The 15,647-nt window shown below is 46.7% G+C and overlaps 1 protein-coding gene across 2 annotated transcripts in view; it reads left to right on the forward strand.

Moving 5' to 3' along the window:
* ACBD3 (acyl-CoA binding domain containing 3) overlaps positions 1-7,455 on the forward strand; it is a 30,680-nt gene extending 23,225 nt beyond the window's left edge. For both annotated transcript variants that reach the window (XM_027046446.2, XM_027046447.2), the window contains exons 7-8: positions 1,980-2,264; positions 5,564-7,455. In XM_027046446.2, coding sequence (XP_026902247.2) covers positions 1,980-2,264; positions 5,564-5,775 — 497 coding nt within the window. In that variant the 3' untranslated portion in view covers positions 5,776-7,455. The remainder of the gene's footprint in view (positions 1-1,979; positions 2,265-5,563) is intronic.
* The last annotated feature ends 8,192 nt before the right edge of the window (positions 7,456-15,647 follow it).

Here is a 15,647-nt window from a genome sequence, read left to right on the forward strand (position 1 = left end):
GGTTCGGGAACGGAGGCGCGGCTCAGTCGAGCGGTGGTCGTCCTGGTCCCGTGGGTCAGGATGCTGCCAGGGGGCAGAGGTTCTGCCCAGGGTGGTTCCTTCTCCCGACCGCCAAGTCGGGGCTGGCTCTTGGCGGGAGACCTCGGTTCCTTGCCCCGTGAAGCCTCTCCTCCAGGGAACACAGTCCAAGAGATCAACGCAGAGGTGGCACGTCTCTTATATTCTGACTTTGGAAATCACGTGTCCGCGCTTCTGCTGTAGTCTCTTGGTCCCACATACCGGCCCCGGGACATGGTGGCTGGCGACCTCCCAAGTGCGTGAGTCCCCAGAGGTGAGGCTCATGGGGTGGGGTGCGTCTCGGAGGCTGCCTATCACGCGTTACCTGTGGTTTTGAAACTGGAGTACTGCGGTCGTAGGTGGAGAGTGTGTGATGAGGGGACTGTGACCTAGTCACAGAGGTCAGCAGAGGCTTCCTGGGGAAGAGACGACTGAGCCGTGAGAGCCGAAGCCAGAGTAGGAGCTAACTGAGGAAGGAAGGGAGAGCGTGTCAGGGACACGGCCTGGGCGGTGGTGTGGTTCACAAGAAAGGCGGTTTCAGACATCTGCCTTGTCTTGTTAGAGTAACAGAAAACAGCTTGGAAAAGACCTGATATCCTGTGGCTTAACCCGTCTTCTTTTTTTCCCCTGTAAGAGTTTATCAGTTTTTTGTTTTTGTTTTTTTCAAGTAATCTCTACACCCGATGTGGGGCTCGAACTCACGATCCCAAGATCAAGAGTCGGATGCTCTACCGACTGAGCCAGTCAGGCGCCCCATGTTTGTCAGTATTTTCAAATGAACCTTTCTCAAAGGTTCTGTGACCACATCTGGAAAACCTGAGTAGTCTGGTGCACATAAACGCTGCTCAGCGACAAGACTTAATCCTCTCTGTTCAGTCCCTAGTGGGGCCAGTCCTGTCTGAGTTTTTCTGTTTCTTTGAGCTCCTTTAGAATAGCCCCTAGAACTTGACTTCAGAGGTCAAGAGTGTTGTTGTTGTTGTTGTTTTTGTTTGTTTGTTTTTGACAGAGTGATTGAAGTCAAAGCCCGGTTTTCTTTGTCCAGATCCAAAAGTGAATTTATTCCTAAATCCAGATCTCCCTTCTTTTTCTTCTTTTTTTTTTTTTTAATTTTTTTTTTTTAATGTTTATGTTTATTTTTGAGACAGAGAAAGACAGAGCATGAACGGGGGAGGGGCAGAGAGAGAGGGAGACACAGAATCGGAAGTGGGCTCCAGGCTCTGAGCCATCAGCCCAGAGCCTGATGCGGGGCTCGAACTCACGGACCGCGAGATCGTGACCTGAGCTGAAGTTGGACGCTCAACCGACTGAGCCACCCAGGCGCCCCATCTTCTTTTTTTTTTTTAAGTTTGTTTATTTTGAGAGAGAACGTGTGTGCACATGAGTGGGGGAGGGGCAGAGAGAGAGGGAGAGAGAGAATCCCAAGCAGACTCCACACTGCCAGTGTAGAGCCCAACATAGGGCTTGAACCCATGAACTGTGAGATCATGACCTGAGCCGGTCAAGAGCTGGATGCATAACCGACTGAGCCATCCGGGGCCCCCGGGTCTCCCTTCTTTATTAGAATATTTTCCTGGGTCCAGCTACAAGTTTTCCAGGGTCGGTCTTAAATCCCCATACGTAATCGGAGTGTTGGAAAAAAAAAAAAATCACTTCTTAGATTGTGGATTGCATTTGTCCCCTGAAGTAGTGTGGTGGCCTCTGGATAGCTGGTGACATTGGCAGATGTAGCCAGTGGGGGAGAGGCTTCCACGGGAAACCCGTATGTTCCTCGGAGTCCTCAACCCCAAGTACAACCGAGGTAGACCAGATGGCCCTTGGTGCGCCTGCCTGGGGCGGGCAGGGGCAGTGTGCGGGTTCGGTGCCTGCAGGTGAAGGCTCGTCCTCTTCAGCGTGTGTCATTCCTGCATTCCTGTTGTTTTTAGAATCTCTTCCAGTAATAGCAGCTCCGTCCATGTGGACACGACCCCAGATCAAAGACTTCAAAGAGAAGATTCGGCAGGACGCGGACTCCGTGATTACAGTGGGCCGAGGAGAAGTGGTCACCGTTCGCGTCCCCACCCACGAAGAGGGATCGTATCTCTTTTGGGAATTTGCTACAGACAATTATGACATTGGATTTGGGGTGTACTTTGAATGGACAGACTCTCCAAACACTGCTGTCAGCGTGCACGTCAGCGAGTCCAGTGACGACGACGAGGAAGAGGAAGGTAAGGCCGTGGGTCCACAGTGTCAGGTGCCGAGGGGGGTGGGGGGTGTCACGCATCAGCCCGCCTCGTGCTTCTTGGTTAACACTTTTGTGACAGGGATTCGTGTCTTCATTAGTGTGACCTTAGCCATAAAGGCTGAGGGACGGGCCAGCCTCCCGGAAGGGACTGGGGCCTGAACGGGACATTGTTGTAGTGCCCAGCAGGGCTCTCTGGCAGGGGGCCGTTTTACTGCCTCCTGAATAGTGTTTTATTTTGAGCATTTTGTATTGAAAAGCCAAATGTGCAAGATGATTCTGAAAATTTTTTAAAGAGTAAGCAAGAAATTCTGCCAACTCTGGAATTTACTTAAATTTACATTTCTGATCATCCGCTTTTTTGATTTTACTCTTAAGACTTTGTTTTTACATAGATACAGAAGCTCATGCCAGAATATCGTAGCTAAAGAAAAATTTCAGCCATTCCCCATTTTACAGGAAAGTAATTTTTTATTTTCTCTAAGTAAGCAAAATGGAGTGTTTCCAAGAGCAGTGTAAACTCTCTCGTCTGGGAGGTAGGTTATAAGATACACGCTTACTAATTGAGAAGATGGTCTCCTTGGTTTTGTTTGCATGGAAGTGAGAGCCCGGGGCTTGTGCGCGTACTAGTTGGGCGCTTGGGTCCGTATGTCAGCTCGGTGGAGGGCGGCATGGGAGGAATGTCCTGACCGTGACAGTGGAGAGGCACCTCCTCCGTCCTGGGGCCCAGCTCACCTTTCGGCTGACTTGTGAACAGACCGTTTGTCCTGGAGAGGGTTGGCGGTGTTTCACGGAGATCCCGCTGGGGTAGATTAAAAGAGGTAGTTGTAGGGAGGCTAAAAGTTGAGTCGGCTTTCGAGGTGGGCAGTGGGACCGCATCACCGCACGTGCGCACGCCTGGCCCTCAGGTCACTTACGGAAACACACGCGTGGGCCCGGGGCCTGGAGGGGGAGCTCTGTCTTCACGTGGCATTCTGTTCACAGCAGCCTTGTCTCGGGGTGGAGGGGGGCAGCAGCGAGAGAAAGCATTGCCCGTGCACGCTGCTGCCTGCACCAGAAGGACGGGCATCACAGGAGTCTGGGAAGGGGAGCTTGTGTGCGGACGGTTGTGATTCTGAAGGGCTTTGTGAATCAGAGAGAGGCATTCTCGGTTCAGAAGGAGACAGATTTCTCCAGGCCTGCCTCTTAGAGGGAGGTTGCTTCCCGGTGTGAGCCCTCCGCTGAGTCGTTTGGGGGCTCTCAATTTTGGGAAGGGCGCTGGTAAAAAGGGCTGGGGTCCGGTGCCTGTCCAGAGGCGGGACCGTGACCCCGGACCTTTGCCCTAGCATTCGGTGCCCCTCGGGTGGGAATGGAGTCCCCGGTGCCCGTGCTGTTCCCAGTCATGAGATGGTTGCCATCTGCAGCTAATCCATTCGTCCCTCTGTGTGGACAGAGACCGCAGTGAGGATTTCCGGCTCCCGGGAGATGTTTGCCAGGAGAGAGCCTGTCTCCTTTGGGAGATGAGCTCCCAGGCCGCGTTTGTCCGCGTGCCCCCTTGCAAAGGCCACTGCGCTTTTGATGGGGGTCCTCGTAGCTTGGTTTAAGGGGGAAGGGCAGGCCAGTCCTCCCATTCGTTGTCTTGGTTTTTCTCCACTCGGGCTTGAAAGCCAGAGGGGTTGGTTTCCTCTGTGGCCGGTAACTCCTTCCTGTCCAGATTCGTCACTGGCATTAGTGTTGCCAGGTCCCGAGTCTTTGCTTAACTGACGAAAGGTGCACTGCTCACGTATCCCAGCAGCCTCCAGTTTTACAGATTTTGAACAGAATCGGGATCCTGGGTTAATGGACCAATAATCCATGGGTATCCTTATAGGCAAGGGTTTGCATTTTGTTTTGTTTTTTTATTATTATTTTTTTTAACATTTATTTATTTTTGAGACAGAGACAGAGCATGAATGGGGGAGGGGCAGAGAGAGGGAGACACAGAATCTGAGACAGGTTCCAGGCTCTGAGCTGTCAGCACAGAGCCCGACGCGGGGCTCGAACTCACGGACCGTGAGATCATGACCTGAGCCGAAGTCGGCCGCTTAACCAACTGAGCCACCCAGGCGCCCTAAGGGTTTTGCATTTTGAATGACTCTGTATTTCCCATTTGCAAACACTTCAGTATTGCTGCGATAAAGCAAATTGGATTTGGGCCTATTTTATCAGAGTGTCGTTTGCTCTTTTTTTTTTTTTTTTTTTTTCAATTTTTTATTTTAAAACAGTCTTAGACTTACAGAGAAAAGTTGCAGATAGTACAAAGAGTTCCTGTATACGCGCACCCAGCTAGCATCCGTGTTGCACTGTGGCACGTTCATCGTCACCGATGGACCCATGTGGCTACGTCGTCATGAGCTCAAGGCCGTTATGTATTCAGATTTCCCTAGTTTTTGTCTAACGTTCCAGGATCCCATCCGGGACGCCGCATTACATTGAGTCACCCTGTCTCATTCAGTTCCTCTGGACTGGAAGACTTTCTCAGACTTGCCTGGTTTAAATTCCTGACGACAGCCCTTGCGCGGTTAACTGCCGTGGCTGGAATTCACCGTGCCGAGTTAGGAACCTGCATGTTCCTCTGACCTGCTTTGCCAACAGTGTTTATGTTCAATACGTGAAACCGATTTTAAGCTGGTTCGACGTTGTTCTCGCTCGCTCTTTTTTCCTAACCTCATCTCATTACAGTTCGGGAACTATTCCCAGGGGCAAACCCAGAATCAGAGCTCGTGTTTTGCCACTGGGATCATCCCTGGGTTACACGGGCCTGTGATGACAGTAATGGGCTTTCAGAGTATCTCTCGGTGCCTACCTCTACTGTGGCTTCCCCATTTTACTCTTTATATCTAAGATCGACAGAAGGTAACAGTCCTTCGGTCCCCCTTCCCGAAACGGGGTTTTCATATTGTCGAGGAGGGAGAGAACGAGAGCTTCGTTTCCCTTGGTGTCGCTCGGACAGCGAGATACCGCCCACCTGGAGGAAGAGGAGGCTGGCTGGGTGCGGACAGGGAGGGAGGACCGGGGCTCCGAAGCGGGAGCGGTTGTCAGAGTCCAGGGGGAGAGAGGGCGCCGGCCGCCCGCACCCCCCGATTGTGGCTGCTCAGGGAGAGGAGTGAGCGAACCAAGGAAGGCGGGAATAAGCCCGCGTGCGAAAGTCACAGATGGCTCCGGAGAGTTCCCGGTGAGCAGTTTCTCGAAGGATGGGGTTTCAGTGCTGGACGCACGTGGCTGTCCCGGACCCGTTCACTGACATGCCTCCATTCTTTCCCACAGAGAACGTCAGCAGTGAGGAGAAAGCCAGAAAGAACGCCACCAAGCCCCTGCTGGACGAGGTCGTGCCTGTGTACCGGCGGGACTGTCACGAGGAGGTGTATGCCGGCAGCCACCAATACCCAGGGAGAGGAGTCTACCTCCTCAAGTTTGACAACTCCTACTCTTTGTGGAGGTCAAAGTCGGTCTACTACAGAGTCTATTATACTAGATAAAGATGGTGTCGCAGAGTCTGGAGTCTAGGGTTGGGCAGAAGATGGCACTTGGTTCGGAATTTCTTTTGACTTTTGTGGAGCATTGCAGTCAGCGTCTCGCCTTTTGATTTTGGTCTGATGGTCCGTGAACTCTCGTCGGGACTCAGGGTTTCCTTGAGACTCTAGCATTAATCCTCTGGGGTTAGAGGGAGTCCTCGGACCCGTCTGGCCCTTGGGTGCCAACCGGCAGGGTCGCTAGTGGATGCAGAAGTTACGCGAGCTACGTGTGAAATCTATAAGGTCTCTGAAATAAAACCTCCCCACGTTGACCCCACCCGGCTGACGGTGAGTCCATTGCTGCCCGCTGCATGCGGTTGACGAGAGCCCGTGGTCACGGTGACCTCGGATCGGAAATCCTTACGTTCGCAGTCTGCCTGAGGTGCAGCTGACTTGGACGAAGGTCATCGTTTTGAAATGAAGGTCATCGTTTTGAAAACTTACAGACTCAAGACCCCACAGGTTATAATAGAAAAGTTGCCTCGATTCGCTTTTGTTCTGAACGACCCAGATTGTCTTTGCATTGAGTACGCCGTCTAGTTCAGAGGCCTATTACAGAGAATTATTTTCCGAGATAATCTTAGCGTTCAAAGCCGATTGGTAATTGAACCGTCAAGACACACAACACCTCAGAGGTCCATGTTGTTAGCAGGCCTCTGCAAACGCGGGTCCTTTTCTCTCCCTCCGGGACTCCCCCCTACCGGTGACAAAGCAGAATTAATTCATTTTTGTCTCGATTTGGCTTCGTAGAGCATCTCAAATTGAACCTGTTTTCTACGCGAGCATATAGTTAGGGGGTTTTGTAAACTCAAATTGACACCTACTGAATTAAAGTATGTAAAATCACTTCAGTACAATTGAGTGTATGGGGAATAACGTTGCACTACAAGGAAATCACTGCCAGAGACCGTCTGTTTTCCTTTCCTGTGTTCATGCTTAGGCATGAACCCTACCCAGTTCCGGTGGGGAATTGCGTACTGGAGAGAATTGGAAAAACAGATGCCCATGCTTAAATTGTTCTATAGCTTTAATCTGCATTATGTCTTTGTAGATGGGAAGAGGACACCTTCGTGTCCCTTACCAAGAACATATATGGATAAACAGCCGCAAGTTGGTAGAAGTGATGGACTAGCGTAGAGATTCTTGTTTTCAGGAGGGAGGGTGGTGTAGATAGAACGTGACCGAGACGGCACTACACACGAAACGTTACTGGATGTTGTTGCTGAAATACTTAGATTTTTAGATTTTTAAAACTTCAGATCTTAAATCACTTCTTGTAGGAGGGTCTCCGTTGATTAAGCTGCGTTCTATACAGTTCACTACGCGAGGGGCTGTTTGTCGTGTGTGCGTTTCTTTTCTGGTTTTTAATACCTGGTTTTGTACATACCTAACCCTCTTCTCTTTTGGTTATTCGGAAACTGGATTATTTTCTCCTCTGAGCAGTGCTTGATTTGTGTTCTTTAATTTGGATTCACTGGTTCCAGCTCAAAGATGTCCACACCGTTCTGTCCAGAACACGTTCAGGCTGTCCATGCGCGTGCGCGTACGTACGGTAGAGGAACCATGGGGTTAGGCGCTTCTTGGCTTTTTTTTTTTAACGAGAAAATATTGTATTTAAAATGTAAAATAAACTTTTAAAAAGCAGGCACTAATATATATTTCTTCCAGCCTTTGAGTACAGATTTGTTCTTGCCCATGTTAAGATAAATCGTCTTCTGAAAAGACCCTCGTTCTCGGGAGCAGTTTATGTCACTTTACGTAGCGGTGGTTCGTCATGTGCTCACGTCAGAACATTTTTGGTTTTAGACTTTTCTATTGCCTTTGGCTGTTGATTAGTACAGTACAAGTGCGATTTCAAAAAGATCTTGAAAATAATATATTTAATCAATTAAAATGTTTATCTGTAACCTGTCAACGTTTCATTGATACCGTTACTCTCGGAAGCGTTAGCTCCGTATTGCCTCATTTTAGACGGACCAGAAGAGATGTTCTAAAAGATCTTTCCTGTTTTAAGAAGTTAAAAACCAACAACAAACTATTTCTGACTGATTATTGATAGTTTTTGCCATGAATTATCCCGGTGAGTGAAAATAGATTTTGAACTTTCCAGACTTATGACGGAAAGACTTCTTGAGGACGTATAAAATCGTTTTCCCTGTACAACCACGTGCGTAGCGCATTCCTTGAAGGACGTGGGGACCACCCGCTTTCAAATAGCTCCTGAGGTGTGACGCCCGAGAAGTACCCATCAGGGGAGTTCCCCGGTCCGTATCACGCGGAGTGCCAGAAACTCCTCTAAAAATGACCCCACTGAGACGCAGGGCCACTCGGACCTTAAATTTAAATTCTGTTTGGTTGAAACTTGGAGACACAGAATGAGGTGTCATTCTGAGCTGTTGGGGTTCCGGGAAGCCAGACCAGAGAACAGCTGAGAGCTGTTGATGTGTGAGCACATCCTGGACCGTGCCGCTGAGCCTTGACCGTCTGCCTTCCGGGAGAGGAGAAGCAGCCGGTTCGAAATACGCGACTGCTGGTAATTCACTGGCAGTCTGCAGCCAAACCTGTCTTTCCCCGAGCTCAATCCAGCACTCCTGTCTGCCGCCCAAATACGTGTGCATGTGATCTACTCGGGGTAGAGCGAATCTTAACTTTATTTCCCTTCCCTTAATTTTTCAAAAATGTGTACTGATCAGAGTTGCAGTTTGATCTCGCATATTATTTGCCTGGGATTCTTTGACCTTCTTATTCAAAGTTTTTGAAATCAACTTGGTTATTGTCCTTTTGACACCCTTATTTTGAACTTATTACATGATCGCTGTCTCAGGTACTTAACTGTTTTGCCCGATTGCTCTTGTAACGAAAGAAGCATTGGCTCCATTTCCATTAGCTGACGTGCCCCTTAGTAGGTTGTGATTTGATTAGGATACTTAATCTAAGTACCGGGAAACCAGCTGGCTGGCTTCTCCAGAATTGACCTTGGCATTTGGACTCAGGCCATCACACGTGGGATAACAGTATGTAAACCGGAGCACTTAACTCCTTCCTTGTAGTTCTCTAACCAGGCCTTAAGCGTGATTGCCCAGTTCAGCCTGGCGCTGAACTGGCAACTTGCAGGTCTGTGAAGAGAGCAGGTACAAATTTGATTACAAGTGCTGATTTGTTTTAACCTTTCTTTAATGTCGTGTCTGTACAAGTCCAAGTTTTTCCCCTTTGCCAAGATCACTAACTTAAATATCTCGTTGAAGGTGACATAATTTTTTTTTTTTTTTTTTGGTGTGGTCAAATAGAGAAATGTAAACCTGGTTTTCGTAAGGCCTGCATTTTGCAACTTTTAAAATTCCAGTCTGTGTTAATGGGGGATTTTCCTTTTACTAAGTGTAGGTCTGCCGTGTTCTTGCCATCGGCTGGGTCTCTTCCACAGAGTGCTTCTTTGGCCATTTTTCTGTGAATTGAACCTTTGAGGTTGCTTCTGGTTTTTCATCCTAAGTGCCGTTCCAGTGAGCATTCTTTTACGTGTCTTTCCGCACATCTGTAGATACTGAGAAGTGAGGACTGCTGGATCATGAGTTCTGTGCATTTTTAATTTTGATACACCCTGCCAAATTGTCCTCCAGAGTGGCTGAACTAATTTCCCTCCAGCTCCATAGTGTCCGAGAAGATACCGCTTTTTCCAACCCTTGACATCATCAGACTTCAGTCTAAGTCTATCCGACGGGTGAAAGATGAAGTTTCATTTTCACGTGTGTTTCCCTGATAGCCAGTAAGGTGAAGCGTCAAGTTTCATTGGTCCTTTGTATTTCCTCTCCTGTAAATTGCCGGTTTGTGTCCTTTGACCCATTTTTCAATTAGATCGTTTTTATATGGATTTATTAGCATTAAAAATATGGGCCGTATGCTCATCATTCATTAGATATAAGTATTTCTTCCAGTTTCTTGCAGGTCTGTTAATTTTGTTTGTGGCGTTAGGTGTGTTTATACGTGTCTGTGTTTGGTCGTAGACATTCTAAACCACATTGTTAGTTTTATTCAGCTTTTTCGTTTATGACTTCTGTTTGTGTCCATAGATAATATGTATGTATATCTATGTATATCCGCTTCTGAGCTCTGTCCCATTTATCTGACAATTCAGTGTGCTAATACTATAAATTACTATAGTTTTAAAATGTATTTTCATACAAGGCAACTCTCCCCTGTTTGTTTGGTTTTTTTTTTTTGATGCTCTTTCTTTAGTATTTTTGAACCATTTCTCTGTATGAACATTTAATCATTAGCCTGTCATATGTCATGAAAAAGCTTCGTGGGATTTACTTTGGAATATTGTAGTACTTTCTAGGTTGATTGAGAGAGCTTAGACTGCATTCATAGAAGATTGAGGGGTGCGTGGGTGGCTCAGTCGGTTAAGCATCTTTTTTTTTCTATTTAAAAAAAAATTTTTTTTCACGTTTATTTATTATTGAGAGACAGAGCATGAACAGGGGAGGGGCAGAGAGAGAGGGAGACACAGAATAGGAAGTAGGCTCCAGGCTCTGAACTGTCAGCACAGAGCCCTTCGCGGGGCTTGAACTCACAAACTGCAAGATCATGACCTGAGCCGGAGTCGGACATTTAACCGACTGAGCCACCCTGGCGCCCCTAAGCATCTGACTTTTGATTTTGGCTCAGGTCATGATCCCCAGGGTCATGAGATCTAGCCCTGTGTTGGGCTCCATTTTGGGCGTGGAGCCTGCTTAAGATTCCCTCTCTCCCTCTCTGCCCCTCCTCTGTTCATGCATACATGCACCCATGTGTGCTCTCTTAATTTTTTTTTTTAAGTTTATTTATTTAAAAAAAATTTTTTTTTAATGTTTGTTTATTTTTGAGAGAGACAGAGACAGAAAGTGAGTGGGTTAGGAGCAGAGAGAGAGGGAGACACAGAATCGGAAGCAGTCTCCATCCAGGCTCTGAACTGTCAGCACAGAGCCCGACACGGGGCTCAAACTCACGAGCCGTGAGATCATGACCTGAGCCGGAGTCGGACACTCAACCGGCTGAGCCACCCAGGCGCCCCCTTAAATTTTTTTTTTAAACGATAAATAAATAAAAGATAGTTCCGTGTTCTTAGGTGGTATTTTCAGTAGCAGAGATGGAAAACGCAGCCCTGTAGCGGTCTTCCCTGCCATCATTAGTTATGATGCGGGCTAACCTGGGACAACAGAGGCTCGAAAATAAAGTAGCTCAAATAAGATCATTTGATCTTACGAACAGGCCAGAGGAGGCAGGCAATGCAGGGCGAATCTGTCTGGTACGTCATGAGGTGAGTGAGAGCCCCGAGTTTCTCTTAATTTTATTTTAGAGAGAGTGGGGGAGAGGAACAGAGACAGGTTCAAGCAGGCTCCGTGCTCAGGGCAGAGCCTGACACAGAGCTCAATCCCATGACCCTGGGATCGTCCGAAATCAAGGGCCCGGATGCTCAACCGAGTGAGCCGCCCAGGCACCGCCCCCAGGTTTCTTTAATCTTGTTTCTCCACAGCACCATCCCCTGGGATGGTGGTGTTTCGTGTGCATGGTTAGAAGCAGACCTGCCTAGGGGCGCCTGGGGGGCTCAGTGAAGCGTCCAACTCGTGGTCTCGCACAGGCCATGATCTCACGGTTTGGTTTGTGGGATCGAGCCCCATGTCGGGCTCTGTGCTGACAGCGCGGAGCCTGCTTGGGATTCTCTCTCTCGCTCTGTCTCAAATAAATTAAAAAACAAAAAAGCAGGCTTGCCTGGAACACATTTCCACTTTGGGGGTGGGGTGCATGCCCACTATTAAGGAGAGAACCCTCATTTCCCTTCCTTTTCCACCCACAAGTACTGAGTTCCATGGCCCCCTCTAGCTGCAGACTCACGCCCAGCCAAAACTCAAGACACGGCGTGTCTGTTCTGAAAAAGGAGTGGGTTCCAGTGGACAGACTGCATTTGTCAGGTGAGTTTTGAAATACGTAGCTCGTTAATTTTTTTACCATTACAAGAGTCCTACTCACTTATTGTGGAAAATTTAGACAGTATATACAGATGAAAAGCATAAAACTAAAATTATAAACTTACCACTAAGAATAGCTGTCATTTGGGAATTTCCTTCTGGTCTTTTTTTCCCCTAATTTTCAGTTAACAAAAATCTAGCATTCGGAAAAATATGCAGTATGAGACTCACGTACCTACCACCCACACTGGTCACATTTGCCTTTTTTTTTTTTTTTTTTTTCTTTGCCTTCTGTGCTTCAGAGCTTGTCTAAGTATTAAAACGTTAATGAAAGAGTTTGATCCCTATGGACCTTTTCCTGATTACACTTGCTCTTTCCTCCTTCCAAAGATCATTACCCTGATTTTGATGTTTTAATTCTATATGATGATTATAACTGTGTTGCCAGAAAAGGGAGATAATATGGTTATGCAGAATGCTTTTGAACTTTATATGAAATCCAAGGAGGTAAGTACACATTTCTACATTCTCCCTTAATACACTCTGTAGCTTTCTTCACTTGAAAATTATTTTGTGGGGCGTCTGGGTGGCTTAGTCGGTTAAGCTTCTGGCCCTTGATTTTGACTCAGGTTATGATCTCATGGTTGTGAGATCGAGCCCTGTGTCAGGCTCCGCACTGAGTGTGGGAATGTTTATTAGAGAGAGGGAGGGTACCTGAGTGGAGGAGGGGCAGAGAGGGAGACAGAATCCCAAGCAGGCTTTGCACTGTCAGTGCGGAGCCCAATGTGGGGCTCGAACTCAGGAACTGTGAGATCATGACCTGAGCTGAAATCAAGAGTCGGACGCTTAACCGACTGAGTCCCCACGTTCCCCGCCTGCCGCCCAGTGCCGGCGCCCCTCAAGAGTGACCGTTTTTATTTTAGCTGTGTTGTCATGGTCTCCTGTCTCCTGCTTGTTCTACCACCATTTATTTAAAAAACGATCTTTCCTCTTGAATTACCTTGGCATCTTTTGTCAAAAACGAGTTGATCATAGGGGCTTCTGGCTGGCTCAGTCAGTAGAGCATGGGACTCCTGAACTCAGGATCATGAGTTCAAGCCTCATGTTGGGTACAGTGATTACTTTTAGAATGAGTGAAGGAATGAATGAATCAATCGTATGTGTGGGAGAATTGACATCTTAACAATATTGGGTCTTCCAGTTCATGAACATGGTATATATCCATTTATTTAAGCCTTTAACTTTCTCAGCGGTAGTTTGTGATTCATACTGTACAGTTCTTAAACATTTTTTTAGAGTTATTTCTAGGTATTTTATGTTTTTTTGATAATATTATAAATGGTACTTTTTTTTTCCCCTATAATTGCAATTTCCAGTTGTTCAGTTGACTTTTTTAGTATGGAGTGTGTACTTGCTAAATTTTTTTACATCTAGTCACTTTTTTGTAAATTATTTAAGACTGTCTATGTAGTGGGGCTCCCGGGTGGCACAGTCGGTTAAGTGTCTGACTTTGGCTCAGGTCATGATCTCACAGTTCTGGGAGTTCGCGCCCCACATCGGGCTCTGTGCTGACAGTGTGAAGCCTGCTTCATATCCTATGTCTGTCTGTCTCTCTCTCTCTAAACATTGTATTAGAAAGAGTAGGAAGAAGTCCTTTCTTCATTCCATCTTAAAGGGAAGACATTCAGTCTTGAACCATTAAGGATGATGATTGCTCTAGGCTTTTCTTTATCAGGTTGAGGAAGTTCCCATCTACTCTTAGTTTGCTGGGAGTTTTTATTATATGTTGAATATTGCCAAATGCTTTTTCTGCATCTGCAGAGATGAGATCATGTGATTTTTCTTTATTAGCCTGTTACTGTGGTAAATTACACTGATTTCAGATGTTGAACCAACTTCATATTTCTAGGATAAATCCCACTTGGTAATGATCCTTTTTGTATACCCCTGCATTCAATTTGTTAATACCTATGAAGGATTTTTATGCCTGTGTTCATGAAGGATATCAATATGGAGTTTGTTTCCTGGTAGTGTGTTGGTCTGCCTTTGGTGTCACTAATGAAGGCCTCATAAAATGAATTAGGAAGTATACTCTTCTATTTGCTGGAATAGTTATTTCTTCTTTAAATTTTGGGAGAAATCTCCAGAGAAGCTACATGTAGGCCTGGAATTTTATTTATTGATTGATTTTACCTGTGAATTCCTTTTCTTTGATGTGTATATTTGGGTTATTGATTTCTTCTTGAATGGAGCTGCTTTGTAGTTTTTTCCTTTCAAGGAATTTTTCCATTTTATCAACTACTATGCATAAATTCTATCATAACTTTTCACATTATATACTATCTTGATCTGTAGTGTTGTCTTCTTTTGTTCCGATAGGTAATTTCTGTCTTCTCTCTTTCTTGATCTCATTGGCTAGAGAAATATAAATTTATTGATTTTCTCCAAGAATAAGCTGTTGGTTTCATTGATTTTTTTTCCCCTCTCATTGTCTCTATGTTTTAAATTGAATTGATTCTACTTATTCGTTCTTTTTGTTTATTTTGGGCTTAATTGTCCCCCTTTCCCACCAGTTTCTTAAGGTAGAAACTTAGGTTATTAATTAGAGATCTTTCTTTAATCTGAAGATGTAAATTGCCCGTTAAACTTTGGTTTAAAACGCTGCATCCCGTAAGTTTGGTATTTGGCTTTTTTTTTTTTTTTGCCTTCATTTAAAATACTTTCTAGTTTGTTGTGTGATTTCTTCTTTGATGCAGGAGTTATTTAGATAAGTGCATGGTTTCTTTTTAAATATTTGGGTATTTCCCAAATGTTTTTCTTTTGTTGGTTTGTAATTTAATTCCATGTGGGCAACATATGGAAGCTCGCAGAGCCCACATGGAGCTCTGTGCTTTGGAGCATCTTTTTGTCTGCCTCTTGGCTGTTTATATGTTTGCTCCAGAGAAACACCTATTCGAGTCCTTTGCCAGTTTTTAAATCGGGTCGTTTTGTCTTTGAGTCGTGGAGGTTCTTTGTATCCTGGGTAGCCATTCCTTAGCAGCTCTGTGATGAGCGAATATTTTCTCCCATGCTGTGGGTTGGACGGACGAATTTTGGGGAGGCCGTTGCTTTTTGACTGAGTGGCATGAGTCGGATTGCTAACCCCGTTCGACGACCAGCACAGAGGACGGAGAGGAGGGGCTGACACACCAGCCCACCCGCTGGACTTCAGAGTCCCCGTCAGGTCGGAGGGACGGCCCTGTCGTGGCTGGTGGCCGATCATCCTTTGAGGTGAGCGCTTGGTTAAGCATTTCCTTTGCCGTCTCAAAGACGTTTATTTGAATGCTCTTCGAGGAGTTTATGCCCTTGTTTGTTTTGGTTTTTTTTTTTCTCAGTCTGGGAGGAGACTGAGGGGCTCGGCCTGTGTTTTCCCCCACAGTGGTCGTCGGGGGTCCTCAGAGCCGAGCCTTTTGTAAATATGCAACCAGCGATAGCCTGAAGCCTCAGTTAATTGTGGGTGGGGTGGGGGTTGGGGAGTGACAGGGCTGATACCTGTCCCCAGAAGCCGTTCGTGGTGAGCTGCCTGGGAAAATGGGCCAGAATCTCTCCTGGAACAGGCTCATTTAGCTCTTTCGTATGATGAAATGCCTCAAAGGATTGGAAAATCCTGCGGCGAACATTCACGTCCCATTTACCACTATTCTGTGAGTGTTGTCTCTGGCCGAGGGGCTGTCCGTGGAGTCGCGGGGGAAGCCGGCACAGAGCACGCGGACAGCCAGCCAGTCCTGGGCGGTCACGTACGATGAAAGGGTTTTTGTTTCTCCTGGCCTAAAAGTGGTGTGCTGGAGTCTCGGGAGTACTTTCTGGCCCCATGTGCTAGTTGCTAGCGTCCGAACGGGCTGCGTGTGTCTTTTC

The sequence above is a fragment of the Acinonyx jubatus genome, chromosome E4, assembly GCF_027475565.1.
Source record: "Acinonyx jubatus isolate Ajub_Pintada_27869175 chromosome E4, VMU_Ajub_asm_v1.0, whole genome shotgun sequence".
Lineage (NCBI taxonomy): Eukaryota > Metazoa > Chordata > Mammalia > Carnivora > Felidae > Acinonyx > Acinonyx jubatus.